Genomic DNA, 18,183 nt, shown 5'->3' with positions numbered 1-18,183 from the left:
TGGGTTGGGCTAGTGGTAAAGTGGGTTGGGCTAGTGGTAGAGTGGGTTGGGCTAGTGGTAGAGTGGGTTGGGCTAGTGGTACAGTGGGATGGGCTAGTGGTAGAGTGGGTTGGGCTAGTGGTAAAGTGGGTTGGGCTAGTGGTAGAGTGGGTTGGGCTAGTGGTAGAGTGGGTTGGGCTAGTGGTACAGTGGGATGGGCTAGTGGTACAGTGGGATCTGAGGGTGTCAAACTCATTTTCACCGCGGGCCACATCAGCATAATCGTTACCCACGAAGGGCCATATGTAACTTATAAATGTACCTACTCCTTAATGTTAAATACTAGATGAATACTAGGTGTGCCAAAAAATCGATTCATATATCAAAAATTGATTCTCATTTACTACTATTCAGAATCGATTTTAAATGTTCCAAAATCGATTCTAAGTCGTGGTGAAGTCTCGCGTTATGCAATTACAAAATTACGCGAGACTTTACGCAGCAGGTTCTGGGACAGACTCATGCACGGAAAAGGTTCAAAACAGATGGAGGAAAGAGATATTCAACCTGTCCCGTCTTCATTTACGGCAAAAATATGGGTTCATTTTGGTTTTTACCGAATGCCGGGGAAGACCGAACGAAACCAAGGACGCCAGCAGAAGTAACTGGCAAAAAATGCTGCAGCAAAATAAAACCCTTCCCAAAAATAAAGGCAAAACGGATAGGAAGAAATACATTGGGAAATGTAGAATTGGGAAAACTTGAGATGGGTCAGGAAGCGATGCAGGAGATAGATACTCGAATAAGTAAAGAGAAAGCATAACAGAGAGAGGTGGCGAGACACCATTAAAAGAGAAGCAACCACAGAGAAAGCAGGGACCTGGCTGAGAACATACAGTTACGCCGGTTTAGTCTGGGACTGACTGTGGTGCCCCTAGCGACGGCTGGGGGAACTGCATCCGAGCCAGCCCTGACAGCTCGCAAAATGAAGCTCAAGAATTTTGTTAACACAACAAAAACCATTTTATTTTACCAAAGCACTTTATTTTTGTTAATTAAATGTGAAAGACACTTAATTTTCTATATTTGTCATTCTGTCTGGCAAAGCAGACTGTAGTAGATCATGCAGATTTTATAGACTGAAGCAGACATTTTTATAAACCAAATTGTTTTTTGAATCAAAAATCGTTTTGAATCGAAAATCGATTTTGAATCGAATCGTGGGCCCCAAAATCGGAATCGAATCGTGAGATAGTAAACGATTCCCACCCCTATTAAATACCTCTGAATTTATTACTTATTCAAGTTACAAATATTACAGATATATTTAAATAGATATTAAAAATATGTTTGCTTGTTGCCGTTATTATAACATAAATCCTTTTAATTTGTTAGGTGATGAAACCCACATTACTCTATCAATCAATGATCAAACTATCCAAGTGAATAAAGAAAAATAACATCAAAGATATCACATTTACTTTGTTAAAAACTTGAAATATTAAATAAGTGTGAAAATCGCAATTGTGCTTCAAAAACGCTCCCTCTGAAAAAGACTGTAGCGTGGGCGATTTCTTCAGCCACAACAAACCAGCTTTTGCTGCTGCATTGTTTGTGGTTGTGGCTTTCACTAACACATTCTGTTGCGATCGCAGTTTGCCTTTTAATTCTTTGGCAATTTGTTTTTCTTGATGCCTAATTTTGACATACTTAGCTTTGTTTTTGGGCTCAAAATGCCGACGTAGGTTGTACTTTTTGACAACAGCCACCGCTTCATAACACAAAAGACATACCACTTTTTCTCCTTAAAGCAAACATTTATACGCTTTCATATCTTTCTTGAAACACCCTCACATCTACATCGATTTTTCTTTTCCTGGACATTTTGGGATTATTATTTTATTTCTTAATTACACTTATTGGGAAAATTGCATCAATATAGAAACTGCAGTGTGGAGATTCCGCCACTTCACAGGTAGTTTTTGGTCTCTGCACATATTTGAATTTTTTGGCCTGCGGACCTTGAGTTTGGCACATGTTGGTACAGTGGGTTGAGCTAGTAGAGTGGGTTGGGCTAGTAGAGTGGGTTGGGCTAGTAGAGTGAGTTGAGCTAGTAGAGTGGGTTGGGCTAGTGGTACAGTGGGTTGGGCTAGTGGTACAGTGGGTTGGGCTAAGAGTGGGTTTGGCTAGTGGTACAGTGGGTTGGGCTAGTAGAGTGGGTTGGGCTAGTAGAGTGAGTTGAGCTAGTAGAGTGGGTTGGGCTAGTGGTACAGTGGGTTGGGCTAGTGGTACAGTGGGTTGGGCTAGTGGTACAGTGGGTTGGGCTAGTAGAGTGGTTTGGGCTAGTGGTACAGTGGGTTGGGCTAGTGGTACAGTGGGTTGGGCTAGTGGTACAGTGGGTTGGGCTAGTAGAGTGGTTTGGGCTAGTGGTACAGTGGGTTGGGCTAGTGGTAAAGTGGGATGGGCTAGTGGTAGAGTGGGTTGGGCTAGTGGTAAAGTGGGTTGGGCTAGTGGTAAAGTGGGTTGGGCTAGTGGTAGAGTGGGTTGGGCTAGTGGTACAGTGGGTTGGGCTAGTGGTACAGTGGGTTGGGCTAGTGGTACAGTGGGTTGGGCTAGTGGTAAAGTGGGTTGGGCTAGTGGTAAAGTGGGATGGGCTAGTGGTACAGTGGGATGGGCTAGTGGTACAGTGGGTTGGGCTAGTGGTAGAGTGGGATGGGCTAGTGGTAAAGTGGGTTGGGCTAGTGGTAAAGTGGGTTGGGCTAGTGGTAGAGTGGGTTGGGCTAGTGGTAAAGTGGGTTGGGCTAGTGGTAGAGTGGGTTGGGCTAGTGGTACAGTGGGTTGGGCTAGTGGTACAGTGGGTTGGGCTAGTGGTAAAGTGGGTTGGGCTAGTGGTAAAGTGGGATGGGCTAGTGGTAGAGTGGGTTGGGCTAGTGGTAAAGTGGGTTGGGCTAGTGGTAAAGTGGGTTGGGCTAGTGGTACAGTGGGTTGGGCTAGTGGTACAGTGGGTTGGGCTAGTGGTAAAGTGGGTTGGGCTAGTGGTAAAGTGGGATGGGCTAGTGGTACAGTGGGATGGGCTAGTGGTAGAGTGGGTTGGGCTAGTGGTAAAGTGGGTTGGGCTAGTGGTACAGTGGGTTGGGCTAGTGGTAAAGTGGGTTGGGCTAGTGGTAGAGTGGGTTGGGCTAGTGGTACAGTGGGTTGGGCTAGTGGTAAAGTGGGATGGGCTAGTGGTAAAGTGGGTTGGGCTAGTGGTAAAGTGGGTTGGGCTAGTGGTAGAGTGGGTTGGGCTAGTGGTAGAGTGGGTTGGGCTAGTGGTAAAGTGGGTTGGGCTAGTGGTAAAGTGGGTTGGGCTAGTGGTAGAGTGGGTTGGGCTAGTGGTAGAGTGGGTTGGGCTAGTGGTACAGTGGGATGGGCTAGTGGTAGAGTGGGTTGGGCTAGTGGTAAAGTGGGTTGGGCTAGTGGTAGAGTGGGTTGGGCTAGTGGTAGAGTGGGTTGGGCTAGTGGTACAGTGGGATGGGCTAGTGGTACAGTGGGATCTGAGGGTGTCAAACTCATTTTCACCGCGGGCCACATCAGCATAATCGTTACCCACGAAGGGCCATATGTAACTTATAAATGTACCTACTCCTTAATGTTAAATACTAGATGAATACTAGGTGTGCCAAAAAATCGATTCATATATCAAAAATTGATTCTCATTTACTACTATTCAGAATCGATTTTAAATGTTCCAAAATCGATTCTAAGTCGTGGTGAAGTCTCGCGTTATGCAATTACAAAATTACGCGAGACTTTACGCAGCAGGTTCTGGGACAGACTCATGCACGGAAAAGGTTCAAAACAGATGGAGGAAAGAGATATTCAACCTGTCCCGTCTTCATTTACGGCAAAAATATGGGTTCATTTTGGTTTTTACCGAATGCCGGGGAAGACCGAACGAAACCAAGGACGCCAGCAGAAGTAACTGGCAAAAAATGCTGCAGCAAAATAAAACCCTTCCCAAAAATAAAGGCAAAACGGATAGGAAGAAATACATTGGGAAATGTAGAATTGGGAAAACTTGAGATGGGTCAGGAAGCGATGCAGGAGATAGATACTCGAATAAGTAAAGAGAAAGCATAACAGAGAGAGGTGGCGAGACACCATTAAAAGAGAAGCAACCACAGAGAAAGCAGGGACCTGGCTGAGAACATACAGTTACGCCGGTTTAGTCTGGGACTGACTGTGGTGCCCCTAGCGACGGCTGGGGGAACTGCATCCGAGCCAGCCCTGACAGCTCGCAAAATGAAGCTCAAGAATTTTGTTAACACAACAAAAACCATTTTATTTTACCAAAGCACTTTATTTTTGTTAATTAAATGTGAAAGACACTTAATTTTCTATATTTGTCATTCTGTCTGGCAAAGCAGACTGTAGTAGATCATGCAGATTTTATAGACTGAAGCAGACATTTTTATAAACCAAATTGTTTTTTGAATCAAAAATCGTTTTGAATCGAAAATCGATTTTGAATCGAATCGTGGGCCCCAAAATCGGAATCGAATCGTGAGATAGTAAACGATTCCCACCCCTATTAAATACCTCTGAATTTATTACTTATTCAAGTTACAAATATTACAGATATATTTAAATAGATATTAAAAATATGTTTGCTTGTTGCCGTTATTATAACATAAATCCTTTTAATTTGTTAGGTGATGAAACCCACATTACTCTATCAATCAATGATCAAACTATCCAAGTGAATAAAGAAAAATAACATCAAAGATATCACATTTACTTTGTTAAAAACTTGAAATATTAAATAAGTGTGAAAATCGCAATTGTGCTTCAAAAACGCTCCCTCTGAAAAAGACTGTAGCGTGGGCGATTTCTTCAGCCACAACAAACCAGCTTTTGCTGCTGCATTGTTTGTGGTTGTGGCTTTCACTAACACATTCTGTTGCGATCGCAGTTTGCCTTTTAATTCTTTGGCAATTTGTTTTTCTTGATGCCTAATTTTGACATACTTAGCTTTGTTTTTGGGCTCAAAATGCCGACGTAGGTTGTACTTTTTGACAACAGCCACCGCTTCATAACACAAAAGACATACCAATTTTTCTCCTTAAAGCAAACATTTATACGCTTTCATATCTTTCTTGAAACACCCTCACATCTACATCGATTTTTCTTTTCCTGGACATTTTGGGATTATTATTTTATTTCTTAATTACACTTATTGGGAAAATTGCATCAATATAGAAACTGCAGTGTGGAGATTCCGCCACTTCACAGGTAGTTTTTGGTCTCTGCACATATTTGAATTTTTTGGCCTGCGGACCTTGAGTTTGGCACATGTTGGTACAGTGGGTTGAGCTAGTAGAGTGGGTTGGGCTAGTAGAGTGGGTTGGGCTAGTAGAGTGAGTTGAGCTAGTAGAGTGGGTTGGGCTAGTGGTACAGTGGGTTGGGCTAGTGGTACAGTGGGTTGGGCTAAGAGTGGGTTTGGCTAGTGGTACAGTGGGTTGGGCTAGTAGAGTGGGTTGGGCTAGTAGAGTGAGTTGAGCTAGTAGAGTGGGTTGGGCTAGTGGTACAGTGGGTTGGGCTAGTGGTACAGTGGGTTGGGCTAGTGGTACAGTGGGTTGGGCTAGTAGAGTGGTTTGGGCTAGTGGTACAGTGGGTTGGGCTAGTGGTACAGTGGGTTGGGCTAGTGGTACAGTGGGTTGGGCTAGTAGAGTGGTTTGGGCTAGTGGTACAGTGGGTTGGGCTAGTGGTAAAGTGGGATGGGCTAGTGGTAGAGTGGGTTGGGCTAGTGGTAAAGTGGGTTGGGCTAGTGGTAAAGTGGGTTGGGCTAGTGGTAGAGTGGGTTGGGCTAGTGGTACAGTGGGTTGGGCTAGTGGTACAGTGGGTTGGGCTAGTGGTACAGTGGGTTGGGCTAGTGGTAAAGTGGGTTGGGCTAGTGGTAAAGTGGGATGGGCTAGTGGTACAGTGGGATGGGCTAGTGGTACAGTGGGTTGGGCTAGTGGTAGAGTGGGATGGGCTAGTGGTAAAGTGGGTTGGGCTAGTGGTAAAGTGGGTTGGGCTAGTGGTAGAGTGGGTTGGGCTAGTGGTAAAGTGGGTTGGGCTAGTGGTAGAGTGGGTTGGGCTAGTGGTACAGTGGGTTGGGCTAGTGGTAAAGTGGGTTGGGCTAGTGGTAAAGTGGGATGGGCTAGTGGTAGAGTGGGTTGGGCTAGTGGTAAAGTGGGTTGGGCTAGTGGTAAAGTGGGTTGGGCTAGTGGTACAGTGGGTTGGGCTAGTGGTACAGTGGGTTGGGCTAGTGGTACAGTGGGTTGGGCTAGTGGTAAAGTGGGTTGGGCTAGTGGTAAAGTGGGATGGGCTAGTGGTACAGTGGGATGGGCTAGTGGTAGAGTGGGTTGGGCTAGTGGTACAGTGGGTTGGGCTAGTGGTAAAGTGGGATGGGCTAGTGGTAGAGTGGGTTGGGCTAGTGGTACAGTGGGATGGGCTAGTGGTAGAGTGGGTTGGGCTAGTGGTACAGTGGGTTGGGCTAGTGGTAAAGTGGGTTGGGCTAGTGGTAGAGTGGGTTGGGCTAGTGGTAAAGTGGGATGGGCTAGTGGTAAAGTGGGTTGGGCTAGTGGTAAAGTGGGTTGGGCTAGTGGTAGAGTGGGTTGGGCTAGTGGTAGAGTGGGTTGGGCTAGTGGTAAAGTGGGTTGGGCTAGTGGTAAAGTGGGTTGGGCTAGTGGTAGAGTGGGTTGGGCTAGTGGTAGAGTGGGTTGGGCTAGTGGTACAGTGGGATGGGCTAGTGGTAGAGTGGGTTGGGCTAGTGGTAAAGTGGGTTGGGCTAGTGGTAGAGTGGGTTGGGCTAGTGGTAGAGTGGGTTGGGCTAGTGGTACAGTGGGATGGGCTAGTGGTACAGTGGGATCTGAGGGTGTCAAACTCATTTTCACCGCGGGCCACATCAGCATAATCGTTACCCACGAAGGGCCATATGTAACTTATAAATGTACCTACTCCTTAATGTTAAATACTAGATGAATACTAGGTGTGCCAAAAAATCGATTCATATATCAAAAATTGATTCTCATTTACTACTATTCAGAATCGATTTTAAATGTTCCAAAATCGATTCTAAGTCGTGGTGAAGTCTCGCGTTATGCAATTACAAAATTACGCGAGACTTTACGCAGCAGGTTCTGGGACAGACTCATGCACGGAAAAGGTTCAAAACAGATGGAGGAAAGAGATATTCAACCTGTCCCGTCTTCATTTACGGCAAAAATATGGGTTCATTTTGGTTTTTACCGAATGCCGGGGAAGACCGAACGAAACCAAGGACGCCAGCAGAAGTAACTGGCAAAAAATGCTGCAGCAAAATAAAACCCTTCCCAAAAATAAAGGCAAAACGGATAGGAAGAAATACATTGGGAAATGTAGAATTGGGAAAACTTGAGATGGGTCAGGAAGCGATGCAGGAGATAGATACTCGAATAAGTAAAGAGAAAGCATAACAGAGAGAGGTGGCGAGACACCATTAAAAGAGAAGCAACCACAGAGAAAGCAGGGACCTGGCTGAGAACATACAGTTACGCCGGTTTAGTCTGGGACTGACTGTGGTGCCCCTAGCGACGGCTGGGGGAACTGCATCCGAGCCAGCCCTGACAGCTCGCAAAATGAAGCTCAAGAATTTTGTTAACACAACAAAAACCATTTTATTTTACCAAAGCACTTTATTTTTGTTAATTAAATGTGAAAGACACTTAATTTTCTATATTTGTCATTCTGTCTGGCAAAGCAGACTGTAGTAGATCATGCAGATTTTATAGACTGAAGCAGACATTTTTATAAACCAAATTGTTTTTTGAATCAAAAATCGTTTTGAATCGAAAATCGATTTTGAATCGAATCGTGGGCCCCAAAATCGGAATCGAATCGTGAGATAGTAAACGATTCCCACCCCTATTAAATACCTCTGAATTTATTACTTATTCAAGTTACAAATATTACAGATATATTTAAATAGATATTAAAAATATGTTTGCTTGTTGCCGTTATTATAACATAAATCCTTTTAATTTGTTAGGTGATGAAACCCACATTACTCTATCAATCAATGATCAAACTATCCAAGTGAATAAAGAAAAATAACATCAAAGATATCACATTTACTTTGTTAAAAACTTGAAATATTAAATAAGTGTGAAAATCGCAATTGTGCTTCAAAAACGCTCCCTCTGAAAAAGACTGTAGCGTGGGCGATTTCTTCAGCCACAACAAACCAGCTTTTGCTGCTGCATTGTTTGTGGTTGTGGCTTTCACTAACACATTCTGTTGCGATCGCAGTTTGCCTTTTAATTCTTTGGCAATTTGTTTTTCTTGATGCCTAATTTTGACATACTTAGCTTTGTTTTTGGGCTCAAAATGCCGACGTAGGTTGTACTTTTTGACAACAGCCACCGCTTCATAACACAAAAGACATACCACTTTTTCTCCTTAAAGCAAACATTTATACGCTTTCATATCTTTCTTGAAACACCCTCACATCTACATCGATTTTTCTTTTCCTGGACATTTTGGGATTATTATTTTATTTCTTAATTACACTTATTGGGAAAATTGCATCAATATAGAAACTGCAGTGTGGAGATTCCGCCACTTCACAGGTAGTTTTTGGTCTCTGCACATATTTGAATTTTTTGGCCTGCGGACCTTGAGTTTGGCACATGTTGGTACAGTGGGTTGAGCTAGTAGAGTGGGTTGGGCTAGTAGAGTGGGTTGGGCTAGTAGAGTGAGTTGAGCTAGTAGAGTGGGTTGGGCTAGTGGTACAGTGGGTTGGGCTAGTGGTACAGTGGGTTGGGCTAAGAGTGGGTTTGGCTAGTGGTACAGTGGGTTGGGCTAGTAGAGTGGGTTGGGCTAGTAGAGTGAGTTGAGCTAGTAGAGTGGGTTGGGCTAGTGGTACAGTGGGTTGGGCTAGTGGTACAGTGGGTTGGGCTAGTGGTACAGTGGGTTGGGCTAGTAGAGTGGTTTGGGCTAGTGGTACAGTGGGTTGGGCTAGTGGTACAGTGGGTTGGGCTAGTGGTACAGTGGGTTGGGCTAGTAGAGTGGTTTGGGCTAGTGGTACAGTGGGTTGGGCTAGTGGTAAAGTGGGATGGGCTAGTGGTAGAGTGGGTTGGGCTAGTGGTAAAGTGGGTTGGGCTAGTGGTAAAGTGGGTTGGGCTAGTGGTAGAGTGGGTTGGGCTAGTGGTACAGTGGGTTGGGCTAGTGGTACAGTGGGTTGGGCTAGTGGTACAGTGGGTTGGGCTAGTGGTAAAGTGGGTTGGGCTAGTGGTAAAGTGGGATGGGCTAGTGGTACAGTGGGATGGGCTAGTGGTACAGTGGGTTGGGCTAGTGGTAGAGTGGGATGGGCTAGTGGTAAAGTGGGTTGGGCTAGTGGTAAAGTGGGTTGGGCTAGTGGTAGAGTGGGTTGGGCTAGTGGTAAAGTGGGTTGGGCTAGTGGTAGAGTGGGTTGGGCTAGTGGTACAGTGGGTTGGGCTAGTGGTAAAGTGGGTTGGGCTAGTGGTAAAGTGGGATGGGCTAGTGGTAGAGTGGGTTGGGCTAGTGGTAAAGTGGGTTGGGCTAGTGGTAAAGTGGGTTGGGCTAGTGGTACAGTGGGTTGGGCTAGTGGTACAGTGGGTTGGGCTAGTGGTACAGTGGGTTGGGCTAGTGGTAAAGTGGGTTGGGCTAGTGGTAAAGTGGGATGGGCTAGTGGTACAGTGGGATGGGCTAGTGGTAGAGTGGGTTGGGCTAGTGGTACAGTGGGTTGGGCTAGTGGTAAAGTGGGATGGGCTAGTGGTAGAGTGGGTTGGGCTAGTGGTACAGTGGGATGGGCTAGTGGTAGAGTGGGTTGGGCTAGTGGTACAGTGGGTTGGGCTAGTGGTAAAGTGGGTTGGGCTAGTGGTAGAGTGGGTTGGGCTAGTGGTAAAGTGGGATGGGCTAGTGGTAAAGTGGGTTGGGCTAGTGGTAAAGTGGGTTGGGCTAGTGGTAGAGTGGGTTGGGCTAGTGGTAGAGTGGGTTGGGCTAGTGGTAAAGTGGGTTGGGCTAGTGGTAAAGTGGGTTGGGCTAGTGGTAGAGTGGGTTGGGCTAGTGGTAGAGTGGGTTGGGCTAGTGGTACAGTGGGATGGGCTAGTGGTAGAGTGGGTTGGGCTAGTGGTAAAGTGGGTTGGGCTAGTGGTAGAGTGGGTTGGGCTAGTGGTAGAGTGGGTTGGGCTAGTGGTACAGTGGGATGGGCTAGTGGTACAGTGGGATCTGAGGGTGTCAAACTCATTTTCACCGCGGGCCACATCAGCATAATCGTTACCCACGAAGGGCCATATGTAACTTATAAATGTACCTACTCCTTAATGTTAAATACTAGATGAATACTAGGTGTGCCAAAAAATCGATTCATATATCAAAAATTGATTCTCATTTACTACTATTCAGAATCGATTTTAAATGTTCCAAAATCGATTCTAAGTCGTGGTGAAGTCTCGCGTTATGCAATTACAAAATTACGCGAGACTTTACGCAGCAGGTTCTGGGACAGACTCATGCACGGAAAAGGTTCAAAACAGATGGAGGAAAGAGATATTCAACCTGTCCCGTCTTCATTTACGGCAAAAATATGGGTTCATTTTGGTTTTTACCGAATGCCGGGGAAGACCGAACGAAACCAAGGACGCCAGCAGAAGTAACTGGCAAAAAATGCTGCAGCAAAATAAAACCCTTCCCAAAAATAAAGGCAAAACGGATAGGAAGAAATACATTGGGAAATGTAGAATTGGGAAAACTTGAGATGGGTCAGGAAGCGATGCAGGAGATAGATACTCGAATAAGTAAAGAGAAAGCATAACAGAGAGAGGTGGCGAGACACCATTAAAAGAGAAGCAACCACAGAGAAAGCAGGGACCTGGCTGAGAACATACAGTTACGCCGGTTTAGTCTGGGACTGACTGTGGTGCCCCTAGCGACGGCTGGGGGAACTGCATCCGAGCCAGCCCTGACAGCTCGCAAAATGAAGCTCAAGAATTTTGTTAACACAACAAAAACCATTTTATTTTACCAAAGCACTTTATTTTTGTTAATTAAATGTGAAAGACACTTAATTTTCTATATTTGTCATTCTGTCTGGCAAAGCAGACTGTAGTAGATCATGCAGATTTTATAGACTGAAGCAGACATTTTTATAAACCAAATTGTTTTTTGAATCAAAAATCGTTTTGAATCGAAAATCGATTTTGAATCGAATCGTGGGCCCCAAAATCGGAATCGAATCGTGAGATAGTAAACGATTCCCACCCCTATTAAATACCTCTGAATTTATTACTTATTCAAGTTACAAATATTACAGATATATTTAAATAGATATTAAAAATATGTTTGCTTGTTGCCGTTATTATAACATAAATCCTTTTAATTTGTTAGGTGATGAAACCCACATTACTCTATCAATCAATGATCAAACTATCCAAGTGAATAAAGAAAAATAACATCAAAGATATCACATTTACTTTGTTAAAAACTTGAAATATTAAATAAGTGTGAAAATCGCAATTGTGCTTCAAAAACGCTCCCTCTGAAAAAGACTGTAGCGTGGGCGATTTCTTCAGCCACAACAAACCAGCTTTTGCTGCTGCATTGTTTGTGGTTGTGGCTTTCACTAACACATTCTGTTGCGATCGCAGTTTGCCTTTTAATTCTTTGGCAATTTGTTTTTCTTGATGCCTAATTTTGACATACTTAGCTTTGTTTTTGGGCTCAAAATGCCGACGTAGGTTGTACTTTTTGACAACAGCCACCGCTTCATAACACAAAAGACATACCACTTTTTCTCCTTAAAGCAAACATTTATACGCTTTCATATCTTTCTTGAAACACCCTCACATCTACATCGATTTTTCTTTTCCTGGACATTTTGGGATTATTATTTTATTTCTTAATTACACTTATTGGGAAAATTGCATCAATATAGAAACTGCAGTGTGGAGATTCCGCCACTTCACAGGTAGTTTTTGGTCTCTGCACATATTTGAATTTTTTGGCCTGCGGACCTTGAGTTTGGCACATGTTGGTACAGTGGGTTGAGCTAGTAGAGTGGGTTGGGCTAGTAGAGTGGGTTGGGCTAGTAGAGTGAGTTGAGCTAGTAGAGTGGGTTGGGCTAGTGGTACAGTGGGTTGGGCTAGTGGTACAGTGGGTTGGGCTAAGAGTGGGTTTGGCTAGTGGTACAGTGGGTTGGGCTAGTAGAGTGGGTTGGGCTAGTAGAGTGAGTTGAGCTAGTAGAGTGGGTTGGGCTAGTGGTACAGTGGGTTGGGCTAGTGGTACAGTGGGTTGGGCTAGTAGAGTGGTTTGGGCTAGTGGTACAGTGGGTTGGGCTAGTAGAGTGGGTTGGGCTAGTAGAGTGGGTTGGGCTAGTGGTACAGTGGGTTGGGCTAGTAGAGTGGGTTGGGCTAGTGGTACAGTGGGTTGGGCTAGTGGTACAGTGGGTTGGGCTAAGAGTGGGTTTGGCTAGTGGTACAGTGGGTTGGGCTAGTAGAGTGGGTTGGGCTAGTGGTACAGTGGGTTGGGCTAGTGGTACAGTGGGTTGGGCTAGTGGTACAGTGGGTTGGGCTAGTAGAGTGGGTTGGGCTAGTGGTACAGTGGGTTGGGCTAGTAGAGTGGGTTGGGCTAGTGGTACAGTGGGTTGGGCTAGTAGAGTGGGTTGGGCTAGTGGTACAGTGGGTTGGGCTAGTAGAGTGGGTTGGGCTAGTGGTACAGTGGGTTGGGCTAGTAGAGTGGGTTGGGCTAGTGGTACAGTGGGTTGGGCTAGTGGTACAGTGGGTTGGGCTAGTAGAGTGGGTTGGGCTAGTGGTACAGTGGGTTGGGCTAGTAGAGTGGGTTGGGCTAGTGGTACAGTGGGTTGGGCTAGTGGTACAGTGGGTTGGGCTAAGAGTGGGTTTGGCTAGTGGTACAGTGGGTTGGGCTAGTAGAGTGGGTTGGGCTAGTGGTACAGTGGGTTGGGCTAGTGGTACAGTGGGTTGGGCTAGTGGTACAGTGGGTTGGGCTAGTAGAGTGGGTTGGGCTAGTGGTACAGTGGGTTGGGCTAGTAGAGTGGGTTGGGCTAGTGGTACAGTGGGTTGGGCTAGTAGAGTGGGTTGGGCTAGTGGTACAGTGGGTTGGGCTAGTAGAGTGGGTTGGGCTAGTGGTACAGTGGGTTGGGCTAGTAGAGTGGGTTGGGCTAGTGGTACAGTGGGTTGGGCTAGTGGTACAGTGGGTTGGGCTAGTAGAGTGGGTTGGGCTAGTGGTACAGTGGGTTGGGCTAGTAGAGTGGGTTGGGCTAGTGGTACAGTGGGTTGGGCTAGTGGTACAGTGGGTTAGGCTAGTAGAGTGGGTTGGGCTAGTGGTAAAGTGGGTTGGGCTAGTAGAGTGGGTTGGGCTAGTGGTACAGTGGGTTGGGCTAGTAGAGTGGGTTGGGCTAGTGGTACAGTGGGTTGGGCTAGTAGAGTGGGTTGGGCTAGTGGTACAGTGGGTTGAGCTAGTAGAGTGGGTTGGGCTAGTGGTACAGTGGGTTGGGCTAGTAGAGTGGGTTGGGCTAGTGGTACAGTGGGTTGGGCTAGTAGAGTGGGTTGGGCTAGTGGTACAGTGGGTTGGGCTAGTAGAGTGGGTTGGGCTAGTGGTACAGTGGGTTGGGCTAGTGGTAAAGTGGGTTGGGCTAGTAGAGTGGGTTGGGCTAGTGGTACAGTGGGTTGGGCTAGTAGAGTGGGTTGGGCTAGTGGTACAGTGGGTTGGGCTAGTAGAGTGGGTTGGGCTAGTGGTACAGTGGGTTGGGCTAGTAGAGTGGGTTGGAAGCTGCATTACAGGCCAGATCTATAACGAGCTTATGATATTTTTTTTAGCGCTGGAATTGGTCGAACAGGAACTATTGTGGTCATCGACATGCTAATAGAAACAATCAACATTAAAGGTGAGTCTCTCTCTGCCCCTCCCCTTCTCTCTCTAATTCTCTCCTCCTTTCCCTCTCTCCCTCCCTCCCCTCCCTCTCTAACCCAGGTTGTGTGTGTCGGGGGGGTTGGCCTGACTGTTGAGGCTTTGTTCGACTCCACAAGGTTTTATACACTCTGGAATGTGCCGAATCTGTTCAAGGGCCCTTAGCGGAGCTGAATATGAGGCTCCTGTCCAAAACCACAACAGCAAATACACAGAGCTGTGTGGGGCAGTGGGGGCAGTAGGGGCAGTAGGGGCAGTGGGGGGCAGTAGGGGGCAGTGGGGGCAGTAGGGGCAGTGGGGGGCAGTAGGGGCAGTGGGGGCAGTAGGGGCAGTAGGGGCAGTGGGGGGCAGTAGGGGCAGTAGGGGCAGTGGGGGCAGTAGGGGCAGTGGGGGCAGTAGGGGCAGTAGGGGCAGTGGGGGGCAGTAGGGGCAGTGGGGGCAGTGGGGGCAGTGGGGGCAGTAGGGGCAGTGGGGGCAGTGGGGGGCAGTAGGGGCAGTGGGGGGCAGTGGGGGCAGTAGGGGCAGTGGGGGGCAGTAGGGGCAGGTACACAGGAAGCTCATATCCTTCATCCTGGTCAGCTGAACTAAATCCCATATCAAATATGCAAAAAGCCCCACCATGAAGGCAGAGGGCCACCTACAGAGCAGCATAACAGGATCACGTTGTTAAGACTGTATATTGTATTCAAACCCACTACAGTAATAATGTAAGTATTAATTACAGTTTTAAAGTAGGAGTTTAACATGCCCAGTATAGGGTGAGTGGGCTGCTCAATTCCCATCACAAACCCTGGAATGCCTCAGCAGTAGTGTTTATCAAAATACTGAACATTTAAGTCAACAGGTTTTTTCATTTTATTTGTAGTGTTTTATACCTGTAGCTTCATCATGTATTGTTATTTTTCATGCATTTTTATGTAGTGACTCAGTATTATTGTGTTCTCTGGTGTGTGTTGGTATCTTCTCAGGAATGTGTTGGTATCTTCTCAGGAATGTGTTGGTATCTTCTCAGGAGTGTTTTGGTATCTTCTCAGGTGTGGACTGTGACATCGACATCCAGAAATGCATCCAGATGGTGCGTGAGCAGCGTTCAGGAATGGTGCAGACAGAAGCACAGTACCGCTTTATCTACCTGGCTGTCAAGCAGCATATTGAGTCTGAGAGAGCCAAATCTAAGGCCTCCATGGTAAGAGCAACACCAACAACACACACCTCATCCACACACACCCCACTCACACACACCCCACTCACACACACACCACTCACACACACCCCACTCACACACACCCCACTCACACACACACCACTCACACACACCCCACTCACACACACCCCATCCACACACACCTCATCCACACACACCCCACTCACACACACCCCATCCACACACACCTCATCCACACACACCCCACTCACACACACCCCACTCACACACACCCCACTCACACACACACCACTGACACCCACCCCACTCACACACACCCCACTCACACACACCCCACTCACACACACCCCACTCACACACACACCACTGACACCCACCCCACTCACACACACCCCACTCACACACACCCCACTCACACACACCCCACTCACACACACCCCATCCACACACACCCCACTCACACACACCCCACTCACACACACCCCATCCACACACACACCCCACTCACACACCCCATCCACACACACCCCACTCACACACACCCCACCCACACACACCCCACTCACACACACCCCACTCACACACACACCACTCACACACACCCCATCCACACACACCCCACTCACACACACCCCACTCACACACACCCCACTCACACACACCCCACTCACACACCCCATCCACACACACCCCACTCACACACACCCCACTCACACACACCCCACCCACACACACCCCATCCACACACACCCCACTCACACACACCCCATCCACACACACCCCACTCACACACACCCCACTCACACACACACCACTCACACACACCCCACTCACACACACCCCATCCACACACCCCCCACTCAGCACACACCCCACTCACACACACCCCACACACACACACACCACTCACACACACCCCACTCACACACACCCCATCCACACACCCCCCACTCAGCACACACCCCACTCACACACACCCCACACACACCCCACTCACACACACCCCACTCACACACCCCACTCACACACCCCATCCACACACACCCCACTCACACACACCCCACTCACACACACCCCACCCACACACACCCCACTCACACACACCCCACTCACACACACCCCATCCACACACACCCCACTCACACACACACCACTCACACACACACCACTTACACACACACCCCACTCACACACACCCCACTCACACACCCCACTCACACACACCCCACTCACACACACCCCACCCACACACACCCCACTCACACACACCCCACTCACACACACCCCATCCACACACACCCCACTCACACACACCCCACCCACACACACCCCACCCACACACACCCCACTCACACACACCCCATCCACACACACCCCACTCACACACACCCCATCCACACACACCCCACTCACACACACCCCACTCACACACACCCCACTCACACACACCCCACTCACACACACCCCACTCACACACACCCCACTCACACACACCCCATCCACACACACACCACTCAGCACACACCCCACTCACACACACCCCACACACACCCCACTCACACACCCCACTCACACACACCCCATCCACACACACCCCATCCACACACACCCCACTCACACACACACCACTCACACACACCCCACTCACACACACACCACTCACACACACACCACTCAGCACACACCCCACTCACACACACCCCACTCAGCACACACCCCACTCACACACACCCCACTCACACACACCCCACTCAGCACACACCCCACTCACACACACCCCACTCACACATACACCACTCAGCACACACCCCACTCACACACACCCCACTCACACACACACCACTCACACACACACCACTCAGCACACCCCACTCACACACACACCACTCACACACACCCCATCCACACACACACCACTCAGCACAAACCCCACTCACATACACACCACTCACACACACACCACTCAGCACACCCCACTCACACACACACCCCATCCACACACCCCACTCACACATACACCACTCACACACACCCCGTCCACACACACCCCACTCACACACACACACCACTCACACACACCCCATCCACACACACACCACTCAGCACAAACCCCACTCACATACACACCACTCACACACACACCACTCAGCACACCCCACTCACACACACACCACTCACACACACACCCCATCCACACACCCCACTCACACACACACCACTCACACACACCCCATCCACACACACCCCACTCACACACACACCACTCAGCACACCAACCCCTAGTGCTATGCTGACTTAAAACATTTGGTTTTATTTCCAGGAGACAGAGACAGAGTATGGAAACCTGTCTATACAGCACAGACACCAGATTGCAAGTCGTAAATCCTCCAAGTGAGTAAGACCTCAGTCTGTCTGCACCTACAGGGTTCACCCTCACCCACACCCTCACCCTCACCCACACCCTCACCCACACCCTCACCCACACCCTCACCCTCACACAGCCACACATGCTGCTACTACACAAGTGCAGTTCCCACCATGCACCATGTCTCATCTATCTGCTGTTTTTTTTTAGTTGCAAGTTCAAGGTTCTATCGGTCACATAGTTCCTCTGCATGTTGACAGAAGCAGTTCAGAGAAAGTTCTGGAAACATTGTGCAACATCCTTTTGGGAAAGAGAAGGCGGGGTGTGTGAAGGAGGGTGTGTGTGAAGGAGGGTGTGTGTGAAGGCGGGTGTGTGTGAAGAAGGGGGTGTGTGAAGGCGGGTGTGTGTGAAGGCGGGTGTGTGTGAAGGCGGTGTGTGTGAAGGAGGGGGTGTGTGAAGGCGGGTGTGTGTGAAGGCGGGTGTGTGAAGGCGGGTGTGTGTGAAGGCGGTGTGTGTGAAGGAGGGGGTGTGTGAAGGAGGGGGTGTGTGAAGGAGGGGGTGTGTGAAGGCGGGGGTGTGTGAAGGAGGGTGTGTGAAGGCGGGTGTGTGTGAAGGCGGGTGTGTGTGAAGGCGGGTGTGTGTGAAGGAGGGGGTGTGTGAAGGAGGGTGTGTGTGAAGGCGGGGGTGTGTGAAGGCGGGTGTGTGTGAAGGAGGGGGTGTGTGAAGG

At 48.3% G+C, this 18,183-nt stretch overlaps 1 protein-coding gene across 3 annotated transcripts in view; it reads left to right on the top strand.

Annotated features, from left to right (window-relative positions):
- Positions 1-18,183, top strand: part of ptpn6 (protein tyrosine phosphatase non-receptor type 6) — a 74,751-nt gene that overhangs the window by 52,470 nt on the left and 4,098 nt on the right. For all 3 annotated transcript variants that reach the window (XM_076970627.1, XM_076970628.1, XM_076970629.1), the window contains 3 exons: positions 13,836-13,903; positions 14,961-15,112; positions 17,412-17,482. In XM_076970627.1, the coding sequence (XP_076826742.1) occupies positions 13,836-13,903; positions 14,961-15,112; positions 17,412-17,482 (291 nt within the window). The remainder of the gene's footprint in view (positions 1-13,835; positions 13,904-14,960; positions 15,113-17,411; positions 17,483-18,183) is intronic.

The sequence above is a fragment of the Brachyhypopomus gauderio genome, chromosome 13, assembly GCF_052324685.1.
Source record: "Brachyhypopomus gauderio isolate BG-103 chromosome 13, BGAUD_0.2, whole genome shotgun sequence".
Taxonomy (NCBI): domain Eukaryota; kingdom Metazoa; phylum Chordata; class Actinopteri; order Gymnotiformes; family Hypopomidae; genus Brachyhypopomus; species Brachyhypopomus gauderio.
This window is presented reverse-complemented; position numbering and strand designations above follow the sequence as displayed.